The following is a 19,048-nucleotide window of genomic DNA, read 5'->3' on the forward strand; positions in this document are numbered from 1 at the left end:
TTTGTGACCAAAGGTGGAGAAAACTTGCCCTACACTTTTCATCGGCAAGTTTCCTATATGCAGCACATAAATTCTATAGAAAATAATTCAACTTACATTTCTGAAGCACATACTTCAGAGGTCCATGTCAGAATCTGTTCTGTCCCTCCAAGTCCGGGAGCCTCCAATCTAGTGAGGGAAAGAGAGGTCTGGTTAATTATGGTACATCAGTGGGACATGGACTACTACAGGTCTTCATAGAAAGTATCAGCAGAGTGTGGTTGGGGGTGTGGGAAGGGCAGAATTCATCTGAGTAAAGATCTAGGGAGATTTCTTAGAGGATGTGAAATGACTTGGGCCTTGGAAGATGACTAAGATGAGGATGGGGCATGTAGGAAAGAAAGAGCTTTGACAGGAAGAAGGAAAGATCTGAACCCAGGGACAGAGTTGGAGGTTTATAGAGCAGAGCGTTTGAATTAGATTTCAGTGCTGGTGAGTAATGGATGTGAGTGACGAGGAACAAGATGCAGTTGACTTGTCATTTGACTTGAACGATAGCGATGCCATTGAAAATGTTGGAAGGACAAGTTGTATAGACAGGAAGACTGTAAGGAACAATCATGTTGAGCTGTGTAGCCATATGAAGCCCGAGAAAGACGGGGTCAGATGAAGTGCAAGGGAGTCATAGAGTCACTAACGAACTAAAGCCTCGGGGAAAGGAAGATTATAGACGAGGAAGAATGTAAGGTCAAGGTTGATTCCTCGGACAAACCGATACTTAAAGGACAGGTAGAAGAAGTGAGCCAGAGAAAAAGATGAGAGGGAAGAGAAGCAGGAAAAATTGGAACAAGAGGAGACCCTGGAATGACACCAAAAAAGTGACAGGAAAAGGGAAAGGAGGCTTTTCAGGATGAGGGAGGACAGATCTTGCCTACCTGGGCATTCAGATTAAAAAAGGGAAAAAAAGGGGGCGGGGAATTTCTACATTCATCAGAGTTAGCCATTTTTTTTTTCTTAAAGCAATGTCATTTATTTTAACACTGATTTTCTTTAAATTTAAAAATAATTGCGTTGATATTTTTATATTTTTGTTTTTAATTTATATTTTTAATTCATTTTGATGGGTTATCTTTTACATTCTATGTCAATAGAGATAAAGTGCTCAAGAGGAGTTGAGATGACCAGTAGTCACCATTTGATAGTATTTCCACGATATGGATACATACAATAGATGTAATTAACCCCAAGAACATGGATCACAGTAAAATAATTAGGCAGTGATTAGTTATGAGTATTTATCACCTTTACTTTTAATATAATTTATCTTGTAAATTTATATAGATTAATTTTTAGTAGTGACTGTGTTTAACAACCAGCTCTCTCAATTTTCTGGAAAATTTAACAAGCTGCTCCTGCCACTAATACAATAGCTAGGAAACATCTGGAATGATTCACATAAAACTGTTAACAGTAGCTACCTCTGGAATATGAGTTGGAGGTTAAGGGAACTTTTCAATTTTCATTCCTTCAATTCAATGTTGTTTGATTTATTTTAAATAAACAGATCTGTATTATCTTATAATAATTTTTAAAGTTCAAGAATATTATATTAGAAAAATGACTTATATACCCGTTGTGTAAGGAGAGGGGAGATGAAAATATATATTTGTTTGTGCATATACAGTGGAGGCTAAACAAGAAACTAATAAAGCATCACCCAAAAGGAGAAAGGGAAAGTGGCTGAATGGGAATATACTTCTCATATTGTTTTAATATTCGAATCATATAAATGTATTATGCATTCGAAAAATTTTAATACTTGAAAATATTTTTAAAGGTCATCTGCCACCATGCTCCCCTCCCCACCCCCCAAGAAAAAGAGAAAATTGTATTATTTATGTTTACATACTTGAGACTGCCTCTTTTGAGGATATGCCCCCATTGAAATGATAGTCTTTTTCCTGGTGTGCAGACAAATACTCATCCAAGGTGTCTTTAAAATGACTGGGGGGTGAGTCATCGCTCGGGTATGCAGCTGCGTTAGCACTGACCTCGGGCCTCAGATAGGATAGGGCATAATGGTTATAAGCAAACAAACAGATGAAGACAGTTTTTCCAGGTAGAAAATGGAAGAGAGCCAGACATCCTTGAAGCTCGACCTTATATTCCTCTCGCGCTAGTTTGGGAAGGTGTGTTTGATCAGTAGAACAGGTGATGTTTGTTTAAGGCTTGCTGAAATGTGGGCACCTGATCGAAGTCAAACGTGCTGTTCTAAAGCCACTTCTTGATTCTCAAAGAGCAGAAGACTATTATCTCTGCTTCGGCTGCAGAAGCGGCAGTGCTAAAGGCCTCGGCCTGCTATTCCAGTTGTGATTAGTGTTCCTTTACAAGGCAAACTTCCTTTGTCTATCAGGAACCCAAAATCTGCCTGTACCATTAGTCAACCCTTCAGGCCTTTGCTGTAGCCACGCAGAGCTAACAACAAGCAATTTCCTGACAAGATCATGAATAATATTTGTAGTTGATCAAAGTTAATGTTAAAAATCTACTTTGAACTGAATGTGAATGTGATTCACACATAGGCACCTGTATTCTTCTTGAAAATCACATCCATAACATGTGAGAATGTTGGTTGCAAGCAAGCCCTAAGCTAAATAAGAGTTTCAAATTTCCAGGTACAAAACAAACAAGCCATGGGGGATAAGCACAGGGAATATAGTCAAAAATAATGTGATAGCATTGTACAGTGTCACATGGTTGCTGGACTTATCATGGTGATCACTTCTTCAGGTATATAAATGTCAAATAACTATGACGTATACCTGAAACTAATACAATATTGTATGTTAGCTAAGTTTTAATAAAAATCTTAAAAAAAAAAAACCAAAAAAACAAAAAACAAAAACAAGCTCACAATTGACTCTTAAAGAGAAAATGACAGCACAGGCCTGTATCAGCCATATCTGGAAGGGGCCTTTGAAAATATTTCTTATAACAAGGTCTCTCTATAAGAGTGATTCTAGCAGAACAAGCCCACAGGTCTACATAGATAAGCTGCTTTTATTTTTAATACTGTTAGCATATAAATTCTAAAATTGCATTCATTGGTTTATACACATAAGGTGGAACACACAAAAATAAGTCACATTAGAAGGAATGATAAAGTTAGAAATCTGCCTTTTTGCTCACATCATAAAAATAATTGATTTAGGCAAGAATCATCAATAAACGCCAAAACTATTTGGTGAAAGTTTAATGAGTAACGGGTGACTTGTCTCAAACAATCTCCCCACAGGTTACTTATTAATTACAAAGGTGGAAATGATGGTTTCATAGTACGCACACCTGGTGGCAACGACTTAAACAAGCTATCAAAGTCATCTTCAATGAATGGGACAAACTGACGTGATATGCCTCCCATGAGAGGCACCGAGAAGGCTACAACGTTCCTTACGGGGTTTTCCTATCAAAATTATCTGATTCTAATCACGAAAAACCATCAGGCAAACCCAAACTGAGAGAAATTCTACAAAGCAGCTGCTCTGTATTCTTCAAAACTGTGAATGTCTTCAAAGACAAAGAACAGTGGAGGGATTGTTTCGCATTAAAGAGACATGACAGCTAAATGCAATCTGTGATCCTGGACTGGATCCCTGGTGAGGAGGAAGAAAGCTGCAGAAAAAGACATTAACGCAACAAATGGCAAAATTTAAATATGGACTTTATATTAGCTAATAGTAGCATTGGACTGATGTCGAATTTCCTGAATTTGATCCTTGTACCGTGGTTATGTCCTTATTATAAAAGCGACCATCTAGAATGAGCACCTAGGATGTAGCAGGTGCCTATATTTCCTTCGACCCTCGCAGCGAGCCCACGTGTTAGGACCGATCCCTCCTCCGATTTGCAGATGAGAAAAGTGAAGCTCAGAGAAGTTATGAAGTGAATGCAAAGTTGCAAAGCCAGCAGGGAGCAGACCATGAACAGGTGACAAGTTTACTGGTGACAGCGTGGAAGGGTGTCATTCTGTCTGTTCACACTGGGGAGCCTGGTGAAGGAATGGAAAATATAAGCCCCGGGTAGACTCGGGACTGGGGTGTGCAGGATGACTTCTGGGGAGCGCGAGGGGGTAGCGGATTAAAGTCCACATGAAGTGGTTGATTAGAGTGGAAGCCAGATTGAAGAGAGAGAGGAAATGAGGTCATGAGGAGTCACAGGTGGAGAATGGATGTCTTGATAAATGTGACTCTGACTCACACTGAGAAAAACATTTTACATCACAGGCGAGTAAACACACACACACACACACTCCCACGTAAACAACTGAAACAAAAGTTTGATTAAACAAAACATAGCCTTACCGTGCAGGTGAGTCTGGTCACTTGCATTGTGTTTCTCTTTAATGATTTGTTTTGGCTTGTTCGTTGTTGTGGTCGTTGTGTTTTAATTTTTATTTTTAATTCTGGCAAGAATCTACTAAATCGATTTCCTGAAACTGTAGGGGGACACGGCGTGTGGTTTGAAAACCACGCTGTAGGGTGTGGCCCCAGCGAGGTGGCACTGGGGTCAGGGAGTAAAGGTGAGAATGGCCGTCAGCGGTCTGGTTTAGAGCCGGCTCCCTCAGCCTTCTTTCCTTGGCTAAGCTGACGCCCCTCACAGTTTTGTTCATCTGGCCCCTCAACCAAAAGCCCTAAGTACCCTCAGGCCTTAATGAAGCCTTAATTGGAATCACCTGCGGTACAAAGCGTGGCATCAGGGGCCCAAGTCACATCTGTCAAGCCAAATGCTGAAGAAATTCTGAACGTACATAGACGTCAACATATATCGGTGCCAGCTTCCAGGAAGGGGGAGAGAGAAAATAAATCACAGCTGTTTCAAAGGAATGTGCTTCTAAGTGTGGAGCGGCCTCCCTCGGGACGGCCAGATCTTAATGTCTGCGTTAGATTCAATTGACCTCACCTTCTAATCTGAAGAATTCAAGTTGGGTTGAGGACCTAAACAGATTTACTTTTTGGTATCTATCTCTCCTGCTGGGAAACGTCATGACCTATTTCAGAAAAGCAGCCCTGATTGGATGAAGGTTCAAAACATTAGTTGCTACTGTATTTGTTCTTGGCGGGCACATATGTGTACTCATGCACCTCCATTATAACACGGGGCTTTTAGACAGAAAGTCGGTGGAATCCTAGAGGCAAACTATGGGCATGGATGTACGGCTTCGAAGATTTCTGCTTGCCTATATGAACTCACGGTGCCCTCATCTTCCTAGCTCAAGTTAACAAGAATTGTTCAAATGACCAGTTTAGGGTCATATATTATAATCCTTTCTTCGAATAATCCGGATTATATTCTTTTTTATTTTATTTTATTTTCAATTTTCAAGACTGGCCTCTCCAACTAGTTATAATAGTAAATATACTTATATTCCCAGATGGTATTTTTCACTCACCTTGAGGACATTTTAAATTACTGTACCAGCACAATTGTTTTCTTCTATGACCACCCGTGCTATTTATTTCTGTAATCACAGTAAACATATAATCAGCCCCAAACCTTTGATGTTCCACGCCCCTTTATCTCCACTCACGGCTCCCATAAACTTTTCCATATTAATATTTATATCATGGAGAAACTTTCTGATGAATGCAAAAAAACCTGCAATTATCTCCCAATCGTTCAGTAAAAGGTCCCTGCCCGCAGAGTGCTGACTACCACTTCGCCACTTCAAACATGGTGGCTCAGTGCCCTACTGGAAGACCTATTGGTCACCATCCTTAGCGGGTTGAATGGTGGCCCTCACCCCCCACAAGCCCTATCCAGGTCAAATCCCCAGAACTTGTGAATGTCGACTTGTTTGAAAAAAGTTTTTGCAGATGTAGTTAAGAATCTTCACATGAGATCATCCAGGTGGGTCCTAAATCCAATGACAGGTGTCCTTAGAAGAGACAGAAAAGGAAAAAACACAGAAGGGAAGGCCACGAGAAGATGAAGATGGACATTGGAAAGATGCAGCCACAAGCCAAGGAGCCGCTGGAGGCACCAGAAGCTGGAAGAGGCGGGAAGGACCCTCCCCTACAGCCTCCAGAGGGCATGTGGCCTGCTGACACCTTGATGTTGGACTTCTGGCCCCTGGAACTGTGAGAGAATGAATTTCTGTTATTTTAAGCCACCAAGTTTGTGGTAGTTTGTTACAGCAGTTTCAGGATACTACACATGATGGAAGATCAGCTTTTAATGTGCAAACCCTACTATGAGGCCCTGCAAACCTCAGTGATCCCACGAAACAAAAAATGTAATTTCAACCATTTCAAAATATTAACCGTCTGTCCATACCGATATAAAAATGGGTAGCAAATGAACATGGAAAGTGTTTACAATATGGAGGTGTTACGGCCTGTCTTACTGAAATGTAGACTAAACAATATCAATAAAAGTGTGATTTATTACCTTATCAAACGAGGTTAATGTTACACCGATAATCTTTTTTCGATTACAAGTACGGACAGCTGCTTCTTTGCCCTTCCTTCCATAGAGCTGCATTCTGAACAGGAAGTGTCTGCAAGCTGTCTCATGTGGGCTAAACGATTTTACTTCTGATACCTCCTAATTGCCTAAAGGTAATTTTCAAACTCCTTAGCCAGGCATAAGAGCCCGTCACAATCTGCTTCCAGTTTCTCTCCCAGCCCAACACATTAGCTGGCAAAAATAGAGCTCGGTGAATAGTTGCCAGGTAAATGAACAGATCTGTAGCTCCCGCTATAGATGGCTAGTCAGTCATATGGGTCTGCCTCTTCCATCAGGCCCAGGCTGATTCATCTTCCTATTCCCGGCAACTAGAAAAGAGCTGGGCACACAGGAGATTCTCAATAAAGGTTAGTTGAATAAATAAAAATGATTTTTTCCACGCTCTACACAAGCCATTACTTTAAGTTGAAATAACTAGACGGCTCTCTCTCTCTCTCTCTCTCTCTCTCTCTCTCTCTCTATATATATATATATATATATATACATATTTTTTTAATCTTACTAAATAGTTTTGTTTCAAGAAGACACTATCACAAAGTCTCTGTGTAGCAAAGGGTATCAGCCACTTACAGAGCTCAGCGTGGTAATAAGGAAAAGCATAATTTCCTGTGGTTTGACAATAATGTGACAGGAATAGCTCCGACTGCTTTGAATAGATCATGAACACAACTTGTCCCTCTCTGCTGAAGCTCAAAGATGTGGAATCCTACTAAACAAATGTGACCCAGCCATCAGTCAGCGAGGCGCTATATTTATGGATATCCTCACGTGTTCATCATTTTGCTGCATCCTCTTAGGGTTTCAAAATTCGAGTGACCACTTCTGCCTCCGACAATCTTTCAGTCCAATTGGAGAAACAAGGCTGACAGAGGAAGGGTAATGATTTAGCAATAAGAAGTCTTTCTGGAAATTCGGCATCTGAATCAGAAAATCCTAGAAAAATAGATTTTAAAATAATATCCATTCAATCCATTCCTAAATCTTGGGCATGCCTCATAAAGGGTTATCACAAGACAACGCACAAGAGTTATAATGCCCAGTCTTTCTACGCTGATAAAATATTTGATTGTGGAGCAAAGAATCAGTTGGTTTTCATCAAATTTCACTCACCCTTGAGCTTTTGGAGGGATTTGAATGTAATCATTATAGATACATTTGGGAAAAAATCCTCACTGATACAAAGAATAGATCTGAACACAGTTAAAAATGCAAAGCCCTTAGGTTTAGTGTTCACCCTAAAAATGGCAAAGAATAATTTAGCATTTTCCACTCAGATCCAGATGAAAAGGCATCTGTAACCAAGTGGTGACACATGAAGGCAGGGACTACGTCTCTTTATTTACGACCTTATCACTGGCAAATAAAATACTGGGCGTATACTGGGCAGTCCATAAATATTGGTGGAGTGAACTAATGACCCAGAGCTCTAACACAATAATATGTGGTTGGCTATAAGCATTGATTCAAATTCAGCACAATCAAGGACGGTGGCAAATTAGCATTCAAAGCTCTCTAAATATGTTCGTTAAAATATATTTAAAATTGTGCTATTTAGCATGACATTCACAGTTGCAAAGGTACCCTGAAACAAGCTAAGTAAAGTCTCCACCGATTAAGAGGGAGAAAGGGTATATTGAAGCCCTAATATGTGCTCCATTACTATGCAAGAGACTATTGGACCTAAAAGGAAGAATACACAAATGAACATAGAGTGTGAAGACCCTGCCCACAAATGTCTCAGAAGCCAAGAGTAAGGATGGTATACCACCAAGATGATGTGACTAAAGAGAGAAGAGGCTCTATAAGAATCCAAGGGAAAAAAATAAGCCAGGTAAATATTTTCTCCTTACCTGACTTCATTGTATAAATTGTCTTAAATTTGTAATTTAGTCTCTTCTCTTTACATGCAAATAAAATATAGTCGAACTTCAAATTGGTGATTTAAGTCTCTTAGATCGCAAGTGTAAGCCACTCTTAAAAGTGAGAAATTGGGGCCGGGGTGGGGGGAGAGTATTTTTTTACTTTCTTGCTAGGCCGGTGTTGCTAAGGTAAAGCGAACTTTAAGTGCTTTCGACTTTATGAAACAATTTTTTCGATTTACATACTTGAACTAAGAAAGGCTCAAGATTTTTTTATTTTTATGTTTTGGCCATAATGTTGGTTCCAAAATGCACTGTTCTTTCTAGTAAGCACAAAATTGGCCCCATACGTTGAGAAAGAATAGAAAATTGTTTTATTCTTGTGTCTTGTGGAGTTAGAAAAACAAACATATCTTCCTGGTGCATTTATTAATTTATTTTCATCCTGATGCATCTAAAGGAGACAATATCTAACTGCCACAGTGTGGGAGAGGATGCGATTTTTGAGGGCTGCAAGAGGCCCTGGGCGGGGAGATCCGAGTTTGTTAGGGCCTTGCATGCTTCCCACCCCCATACACACTCAATCCCCACCCCATTCAACGATCCCCACAGACATAGCCCAAGACTTGTGTTGTTCTCCTGGAAGAATAAAGTAGCTTGAGAATTCTATCCTTTGGAAGACTGAAAACGTGTTTGCGGTGGTTAAGGAATTTGTGAGATTTAGTAATGAAAGAGTCTGTCCCTAGAGCTTTCGGTGTGCTTCTTTTTACTTCCTCTATTTTTGCTTTATTCCGTGTGATCAATTCAAAATTTGCGGAAGTTCCAGACAGGACTCTGTGGCCTTTGGTTCTGTAAAGCTCCCTTGACCTCTTTCCTCCTGGGAGGGAGGGGTGAAAGACACAGAGCCTAGGCTCCTTTAATTGGACCGATAGCCCATTCTAATGACGAATTTGTAACTTATGGCAAACCTCAGGACCCATTCCTGTCTTGTGAAAAAGACCATCATCTCCAAGCTCCTAAATATCAGTGTGCATTCCCAAGCTGATTCATAAATACTCCCGGCCCTTCTGAGAATATTCTTTCCTGGGAAGGAAAAAGAATTCTCTTCCCCCACCGAATTGAAAAACGAAAAGGTAGCCTCTCCCATCCTCCGTCTCTATGCGCAGCAGTTAAGTGTACAGTGTGATACGTACAGAAGCCGTATCACACTTCCGCACACCATTCCGCACACCAAGCAGCCAAAATTCAATCATCACCAGGTTTTTCATTTATTTATTTATTAGCTACATTTTAGCTTTAGCCTCCCAGGAAGGGTCTTCTCTTCCTCTTCATTTCATGAATCATCCTTTCCCCTTAATGCTCGTTTTTATTTTTAAACTGAGGAACACTTTACTTGTGTTAATTTCTTAAAGTCTAATTTCATCTTTGCATTGTTCGAAAAGTGCACACAGCAAAAACGAATAGGGCTTGGTTTATCTTTGCGCCTTGGGCATTTTCACTCTGCCCACACCCTTCCTTGCAAGCAGGTAAAGAAAATGCAGGGCTGGAGGGCAGGCCCCCACACCTTTGTGCTCACCACTGTCTTTTCTCCAGCGACCAATCAGGCTGTGGCAACTCAAGTTTTGCAGCCCCCGGCACACATCCCTTCCCTTGCAAGGCTACTAGCTGGTGTGGTTGACTGTCTCAACCACAGGTAAATGGCTTCCTGTGTAGTTCTCAAAATAAGTGTTGAGCAAAGGAAATCAACCCGTTTAATAATGATCGACCATCTGCCCTCCTCCTCTCTTCTTCAAAAAGGGCGTTTTCGTTAAGTTTTGGGGGGAAAGTTTAACTTCTTGGACATCTGCATCGTGAATCTTCGCCGAGATATCGGGTGCGCTACCATTCTTAAGTGCTCTTTGCACTTAACTGGTAGCTCATTTTCCTTTCTGCACATTAAATGTCCCCAAACAAACGCTTGGCTTTTACCCGTTGTTTAAATAGAAGTTACCAGACCCGAGAAAAGCACTGGAGCTGAGCCAATTAAATCCTACTGGATTTAAACCTAGCACAAATGTCAGCCTTGTTGTGTCTAGTCTTTGAAATCTATTCAAATTAAGAGAAATCAGTAATTTTAAAGTTCCATTCACTAAACGCAAATGCGGCTTTCATTGGAACCAGCCGTTAGATTGAGAAAAAACGTCTTGAATTTTCATAAAGCACCTGTTTAAAAAGGTGCCTTTTCTGACAAGGCTGCTTACATACTGTGTTGATGCTGGCGATTGGCTAAATAACCAAGTTCAATTCGATGCCTAAAATAAGCATTGTGCTGTTATCACCCCCCTCATGATGAAACCCTATGAAGGTAAGTATATTTTTAATGTATGTTTTCATACAATTCATATCAGGAATTCAAACGGCCTAAGGAAATGATTTTCCATTCTCTAGCATCGATGAGGTTACTTCACATACTCGGGTGAAAACTCATTTTAATGACTTCTGAGAATTTACCCCAATTACCGAAACGTTTGTCATTGATCCCTCCCCAGTGAGACCACGAGGCGGGCCCTTTTTCCAAAGGTTTCACCTGCGAGTAAGCATCCCCTCCACCCCCACCCTTCCAGACATCAGTCACACACCGGGCCAGGTTTTAAAACTTTTTATTTGCATATTAAAAAAATTGTGCATTCCAATAATTAAAATCATTTGAACAAAAAAATGGCACTCTGATTAAACTGCATTTTACAGCCTGCGGGACACTTTGGACCAACTTGGTTTTCACTCTAGATTTCTCCATCGTCCCACCCAGCTTCTGCCTTCACCAACATGCAAGTTCTTTTCCTTCCCTGCCAGCCACAGGCAGGTGGGAGAGGCAGGTGCGGCCATCGTTGTCAGTAGTTCTTGGATGTGAAAAAGGGGCAGCACAATCATTTAAACTTGATCCAACCTCTTTACATCTTACAAAGTTAAACAGCTAAAAGAAGTAAAATAAGAAGGCAATGCTTGTGGAATGTACAGTGCATATTGGCGGTGCGCGCCTCATTACGATTCGCCTGCCTGCTTCTCCTGTTCAATCGCTGCGAGAGAAAAAGAGAGAGATTGAGGGGCGTCCGGTTAGGTAGATCCAGTGTAGCCTAGTGTAAGATTATAGAACTTTCGTTCAAACCATCTTTCCGAATCATAAAAGTTCTACAAGTTAACAATAGGCATTTCATCACGGTTTATTTTAAATGGAACATTTTTTAACATTAATATGGTATATGAAACATTCCATCAAATTATTAAAAAGCCCTGTGTTTGTTGGCTGCAAAACAATTTTTAATTAACCTTTCCAGGCCACGTTCATCATCAAACTGTCGGCTCCCTCTCATGGCCCCTTGCATCCTCCCTCCTACCCACCGCACTCCGCCCAGGCTTTTTCTCTATGAGAATTTAGGGGGGGGGAGTCAATCTTCTACTTTGATGGCAGTGGGTTTTTCTCTTGCGTTTCTGTCTTCTTCAATTTCGACTTATCGAATTTCTCAATCTCAGCCATATCGGGTTTGTCAGACATGGTTGCGGAGGAAGCTGCATATACAAAGCCAGGAGAGAGGTTGAGAGCGAAGCCTCTGTTCGCTCTCGTTCTCTTCTCTCGGCTTAGAAATGCGCTTTTGCCCTCCCATACCCTGTTTGAAACCCCACCTCCACCTCCTTCCGCTTTCGTTCGGGGATAAAGATCTTTCTACAGAAAAAAAAGGTCCCCCCCCCACCTTTAATATTTCGAAATGCGCGGAGAGGGGGGCGACTGGGAAGACCGATCACATCAGGAGGTCGAATCTTTGAGAATGACATTGACTGCTGTGGGGCTGCTAACTGTAGAAGCATTTCACCATTAAAATCTGGCTAGGAGGAGTAGAGAACAGTGAAGCCATTCCAAGTTCAAGGGGGAGAAAATCGAGTACAAATTCTTAAAATGGAGCCAAGGCTGCAGCGTTTCCGTTTTCTATAGGTACCTCTCCCCCCTGCAAACGTGCAGCCCATGCAGCTCTCTCCTCGTCACAAAGGCGGCGCTGCTGCCGGCGCCTCCGACCACCGCCCCACCCCGCTTCCTCTCTCCCGTGCAACAATGCAGCGGGCCGCGCACAAAGCTGCCCCCGCAGCCACAGATCAGCCTCCTCTGCAGCGAGGGGGCATTTCGGCAGCCTCGGCACACATTCCCCTGCACGAAGGACTTTTTAAACGTTTCACAGCCCAGACACGTTAAACCTGGACCGATACAGCCCACGAAGCTGTCAGATGCTAGAGGAAAAATGCTAATTGTTGCAGCTCCGGGCTTGGGTGGGTGTGAGCTGGAACATAGGACCGGATTCATCACTGCCTAAGAGGTAATGTAAAATGCCTTCGGGCCTAAGGGAAAAATGCTCCCTCGCAGCTGCATAGTAATATGCCAGTTTCGGGGTTTTTTTAATCCCCCAGCTCCCGACCCCATTCCCCCGCATCTGAAGGGTTTGGCATCCCCCAGCTCCCCGCCAAGGGAGCCTCTCCCCGGAGAGCCACGCGGGCTCGGCTTTAGGGATGCGGGCACCGGGTGGGAAGGGGACCCTCCCGAGGGCGAGAGGGCAGGGGCCCCGGGGCTCACCGGCGCGAGGCAGCGAGGAGAGAGTCGATGGGCTCAGTGGCTGTCGGTCGCGGAGTGCCGGGTGGGGCGCAGCGCGTGCCGCTATATAGAGCGCTCCTATGTAAATGAGGTGATGTCACCCGCCGGCCTGCTTAACTCCTTCGCGTCTCCCGCACCGTGTCCCACGGCCTGACTGGCATGTGCCCCTCCCCCGCCCCCACGTCTACCGATGCACCCTAATTGCAACGAGGGTCGAAATATAAAACCGGCAAAACCCCACCCTCCAACGCGTCCTTCATAATGCACCTTACCCTTTTATGTCTATTTTATCTTAATGGATCTTTGCAACAGCCGCGCAAACTAGCTCTTGGGGAGCGGAGCGGGACAACTAAGGGCCTGAGTGGGACCTAAGGGGACAGGCATTCCTTTACTCTGAGTCTGGCTTTGTTCGATGCAGCCATCACCTAGCAAGGGTGCGGTGTACCGCGCAGGAGAGCCTCGCCCACTGCAGCGGTGAGATTCGTGTGACTCAGCGTTCAGGCCAGTAGAGGGCGTTCACCCCACTCAACCCGCTTCGTCTCCTCCAAGACCGTCTCCGTGACTTGGGTTGGAGGTAAATCACCCTTAAGTGATTAAAAAAAACAAAAGTTTCTTCACTATGATATGCATCTTTTTTCATCGCTACAATTTTTGTAAGTACCTAAACCAAATAACCGTAATATTTACTGAATGGAGGGTATTTGTTTGGAGGTTATAGACTGTTTCCCCATTGAAAAATAAGTCAAGTTCAAGCTCTGCTATTGACTTGCTGCCTGACAATGAGGAAGTTCTTTTACTTTCATGTTCCTCATTTTCCTAACTATAAAAGTCATTGCTAAGAAGACTCCTGCTGAATGCCAAACACTGCAATCCTAATATCTATATTCTGAATTTAAAAATCGAAGTTCGTATTGCGAAAGGAATCTTTTCAGCACAAGACATTTTCAAAGTGTGCTTCTACGTTACATCAGAAATATGGAAGATTTAGGTAGCTGGAGCAGTTTTCAAAACAGCACCTGACTCTGAGTAATAAAGGCCCCCTTGCTGCCGAAACTAGTCACAAATCTGAAGACTAGTCCCTGAGCCTACAAAAAGCACAGACAAGGGAATCAGCAGTGCATCAAAAAAAGTCTACTGGTGAGTGTTTTGAGATCCAAAACAGTATGCACAATACTCCTTCTCCCTTTCTGCACCCTCAGGAGATGTTTCCAGAAACCCCTTGCTAGTCCTGTTTACTACAGAGGATTTGTCACACTGTGGATTAGAGTCAACTGTTATATTAAGAGAGGAGGCATCCAAAAATATACTAAACTGGACCCTCAGTGGAAGGCCTCATCCTACATACTTCTTTCATTTCTCAATTGGCCACTGACAACAGACAGAAATTACAAAGGCTGGAAGATGGCCCTCATACCCCACAAACGGACCTCTTAAATACTGACTTTAAAGTTTTCAATATTAGAGATAAGAAAGCAAAAGTTGAACAGTTTAAGAGATCAAGCTGAATGTTGGCAGCTGCTGTGAAGGGCTCCCCCAGAAATAAGCAAACTCCTAAGGGCAGAACCTTGAAGCCCTCTCCAGGCCTGCTTTAAATGTGGCAAAGAGGGACACTGAGCCAAATGTTGCCCTAATCTTTGCCCTCTTCCAGGTCTTTTTCCGTGCTGTGGCAAGAAGTGTCACTGGAAAGTCGACTGTGACCTACCCGCTTAAGGAAGGGTCTCATCTCTTCCCTCTAAAAAGTTGGAACAAGTGGACCTCATCTTGCTTAGACTTGTCAGCCTCACCACTGAAGACTGAGGTGCTTGGGCCCTGCGGTCCCCACACCTATCACTCCTTTAGAGCCCAGGGTAACTTTGCTAGTGGCAGGTAAGCCAGTCTCCTTTCTTATTGATACAAGGTGTCATTTGTTCTACCTTACGTAAATTTGCAGGTCCTACTTGACCCTCTCAAGTCTCTATTGTAGGGGTTGATGGTCTCATATCTAAGCCTTTAGCCACACTCTCTTTAAATTGTCTCTTATTTGGAACACCTTTCGGTCACTCCTTCCTAGTCTTCCTAAGTGTACAACCCCAATCTTTGATAGAGACATTTTATCAAAATTCAGAACCTCCCTTATGCTTCTCTCTCCCACCTTTAATTCAGACTCATCCCTCCTTCTCACTAAACCGGAACCAGATACATTCCCCATTCCAACTTCTGTGGTCACACCCAAGGTCTGGGATACCTCCTCCCCTTCTATAGTGCAACACCACTCCTATCCCCATAAAACTCAAAGACCCTTCAATATACACCTGACAACCCCAATACTCCTTATCCTTGGAATGCAGAAAAGGCCTCCAACCCATCATACAATGCCTTCTATATCAAAACCTCCTGAGACCCACACACTCCCCATGGAACACTCCAACCCTGCCTGTCAAGAAGCTGGATGGTTCATATCACTTAGTCTAGAACCTCTGCATCATGAATCAGGCAATTCTTCCAACCCACCCAGTAGTATCCAGCCCCTAGGAGGGCAGACCCTTCTGTCCCTTATTTCCCCAGACACTGCTCATTTCACTGTAATGGATGTAAAAGATGCATTCTTCACCACTCCTCTACACCCAGACTCCTAAAATCTCTTATCTTTTACCTGGACAGATTCTGTTACCTATCAGTCCAAACAACTTACCTGGGCTGTCCTTCCCCAAGGTTTCCAGGATAGTCTCTACTTCTTTGGACTAGCCTTAGGATCAAATTTAGTAAAACTAGATTTCCATCCCAGCACTCTTCCCCAATATGTAGATGACCTCTTCCTTTGTAGCCCATCTTACTCTCTCTCCTATGAACACACAGATAGTCTCCTAAATCATTTGGCTAAAAATAGATACCAAGTCTCTCCCAAGAAGGCCCAACTTTCTTACCCTCAAGCCACTTATCTTGGTCTCTCTATTACCTCATAACATTGCACCATTATTTTAGATAGAAAAGACCTCTCACCTCCCACCTGAAAACAAGAGCTTCAATCGTTCCTCAGTTTAGCAGGGTTTCTCCATATTTAGGTTCCTCTCTTCAGCAACTAGCCCACCCTTTATACCTGGCTTCTAATGGTCCTTTGACTGAATCACTAGATCTCACCATTAATGTTAGCTCTTACTTCTAGAAGTTACAGCAGGCTCTTCTATTGGCCCCAGATCTTTCCCTTCCCAACCTCTCCAAACCCTTTACACTTTATCCTACAGAAAACAAAGGAATAGCACTTGGAGTCTTAGGACAAGTCCACGGACCCAACACTACTAAGTAGTTGCTTATCTATCAAATCAACTAGATACCACAGTCAGAGGTTGGCCATCCTGCCTAAGAGCCCTATCAGTGGCCACTCTTCTAACTCTTCAAAGTCAGAAACTCACATTTGGACAACCCATCGTGGTTTATTCTTCACATAATATCTCCGACCTCATAACACACATAGCTACCCAAAATCTCCCCAACCCTTTAGAATACAAAATTTTCACACAATCTTTATTGAATCTCCACATGTTACCCTAGCCAAATGCTCTCCACTCAATCCTGCCAATCTTTTACCTATTCCCAGTGAAGGGCCTTCACACTCCTGTATAGAAATCCTCAAACTTAAGACTTTCTATTTCCCAAATGTAACAGATTCCTCTTTACCCAATGCCTCTCAGGATAGGAAAAAGTTATCAGGCTACTTGATAGTGTCTGCCACGGAAGTCATAGAATCTAGTCTCCTTCCTGTAGGGATTATCTCTCAAAATAGAATTAATTGCCCTCACCAGAGCATTAACCTTAGCATCTGGAGAAGAGTTTAACATATATACAGATTCCAAATACGCTTTCCTTATTCAGCACTCACATGCCTCAATTTGGGAAGAAAGATTTCTCACTACTAAAGACTGTCCTATTTCCAATGCCCTCTTAATTCTTATACTTCTTCAGCCCATTTGTCTTCTCAAGGCAGTGTTGTAGCCATGAATCCCCAATAGACAGACACATGGACCATCAGAAATCAGTAAGTTATAGGAAATACACTCTTTATTCAGCCAGCTGGGTCTGCCAGGGGTACGCAGACCCCAAATTAAGCAGCACCGAAATGTAGAGGTACAGGGTTTTTAAGTCCTAAACCCCATTCCTCATTCTGTCTGAACAGTCTATTTTTCTTCTATTTACTAATTGTCAACCCACAGGTCGGTTGTGTAAGCGGGGGTACAGAAGCAGAAAGCTTATTGTTAGAGTGTTAGATTCCCATGGGCGATAGCCAAGCAGTAATTTTCTAGCCAGCACATTCCCCACTGGCCTTAGCAGAAAATCAAATCTTTGATTCTTTGTGTGGAATTTGTTCATAGCCTCTATTTTGTAATACTAAAAGTTTAATAGAATTAATTTTTTTCTTTATATATGTAAACAAGAAATTGAGGAAACATGGGCCAAAAGTTAACGAGGAGGAGGATTAAAGGTCCAGCTACAGCAGATAGAAAGAAGGGTTGTTAGCCATGGTGACCAACTGAACATCCTCTGAAACCAGTTATTTGATTCCAGTCTTTGTTTTTTTCTGACATCTAAATTTTTCTGTATTAGTAGTAAGCTTTCTCTAATTACTCTAGAGTTATTAGCATAGAAGCAACAGGTTTCACCTAGAGCCATACATAATCCAGTTTGTTCTAAGAATAATAAATCTGAACCTCTTTTATTTTGGAAGACTACTTCTGTTAGTGAATTGACTTGAAGTTCTAGCCTGCTGATGGTGTCTTTTAAGGTTCTGATATCTTTATCTGTCTGTATTTCAATTTCATGTAATTTATTTTCTCCCTTGATGAGAGCAGTAGAACCTACAGCTGTAGAGCCTTTAATTTTGAGTTTTACAAGAAGGAGTATTAAGACTGGTACGGCCCGTTTCTGTAGCGCATCCTGGTGGAAGAAGTGGAGTCTGCCTTCCGGCCCATTGTAAAGGGACACTTGGGGGAATATAAAGACTAGGATACAAATATTAGCTTCATCTGAGTTGAAAAGATCGGATGCAGCACAGCGAGTGAGCCTACTATTACATGGTAACCAAGTATTATTAGGAGCCTTATAGTATTTACCCCCTCAGGAAGATACTTCAATAGTATTATTACAGTTATCAAAGTAAGGTTACTGTGCTAACAGTTTGGAATAGTTTTTTGAAATTAGGAAGGTTCCTTTTTCTTTTATGTCTCTTAAGATGAGTTGAGGAGTTTTCCATTCTCAGTCTTGTGTGCTGCTGAGCTCAGTTAGGTTTAGGGAAGTTTCTACACCAACATAATAAGGGGGTTTTGGGTTTCGGCACAACCAGCAATCTTGTCCTATGTCTGGAATGGTCTTATTCAAGACCTTGTGTATTGTTGTTAACATAGTTATAAATATTCTTTCTGGTTTCGGTTGTGCCTGGTCAAATGTCTGGGCTAAAGAGGAAAAAAGGAAGAAACAGAGGGTTAGATTTATATATGTTTGAGTCTTAGTCTTAAGGGCTTGTCTTCTTGAACTGTCCACTCTTGTGCTGCTTTCACGTGGGAGTGATGAATCTATGATGGGATGTCATCTATTTTAACTGTAGTGGGTGTCACCAGGTAGACAGTGAAGGGTCCTTTTTATTTGGGTTCTAGTCCTTTGGAAGTGAACTTCCAGATCTACACAGAGTCCCCAGGCTAAAACTGATGGGGAAGTCTGTTCCCCAGAGCTGAGTGGGCAGCACGAACCCAGGACTAAATCTCCTTCTGTACACTTTAAAGGACCTATAAAGACTTAAGTAAGACAAGTAAGTCTGCCTTTTTTTCATCTTTTATTTTAGATACTAAAGGTGGGGGGTTTCCAGAGAAAATATCAAATGGAGTGAATTCATTAATATATGGAGTACACCTGGCTCGGAGAAGAGCAAAGGGGAGAAGTTCTACCCAGGTCCCACCAGTTTCTAATCCTAACTTGACTAATGTCTCTTTTAGGGTCCTATTCATTTGTTCTATTTGGCCCAAACTTTGGGGCCAGTAGGCACAGTGGAGTTTCCACTGAAAATTTAGGAAGCTAGCGAATTGTTGTGATACCTTTGCTACAA

At 42.3% G+C, this 19,048-nt stretch overlaps 1 protein-coding gene and 2 long non-coding RNA genes across 3 annotated transcripts in view; 1 reads left to right on the plus strand and 2 right to left on the minus strand.

The window, feature by feature from the left end:
* Window positions 1-10,986: 10,986 nt before the first annotated feature.
* TLR8 (toll like receptor 8) overlaps window positions 10,987-19,048 on the minus strand; it is a 101,325-nt gene continuing 93,263 nt past the window's right edge. Inside the window, exon 5 of the mRNA XM_039873958.1 lies at window positions 10,987-11,419. Within this exon, the coding sequence (XP_039729892.1) occupies window positions 11,385-11,419 (35 nt within the window). The 3' untranslated portion in view covers window positions 10,987-11,384. The remainder of the gene's footprint in view (window positions 11,420-19,048) is intronic.
* Window positions 11,801-13,269, minus strand: LOC120611531 (uncharacterized). The gene is made up of 3 exons (XR_005655224.1): window positions 13,251-13,269; window positions 12,961-13,056; window positions 11,801-11,909 (listed from the first exon to the last, which is right to left on the minus strand). It is a non-coding gene; the product is annotated as an uncharacterized LOC120611531 (long non-coding RNA).
* Window positions 11,916-14,860, plus strand: LOC120611534 (uncharacterized). The gene is made up of 3 exons (XR_005655225.1): window positions 11,916-12,706; window positions 13,397-13,552; window positions 14,627-14,860. It is a non-coding gene; the product is annotated as an uncharacterized LOC120611534 (long non-coding RNA).

This window comes from Pteropus medius, unplaced genomic scaffold (genome assembly GCF_902729225.1).
Source record: "Pteropus medius unplaced genomic scaffold, Ma_sr-lr_union100, whole genome shotgun sequence".
Taxonomy (NCBI): domain Eukaryota; kingdom Metazoa; phylum Chordata; class Mammalia; order Chiroptera; family Pteropodidae; genus Pteropus; species Pteropus medius.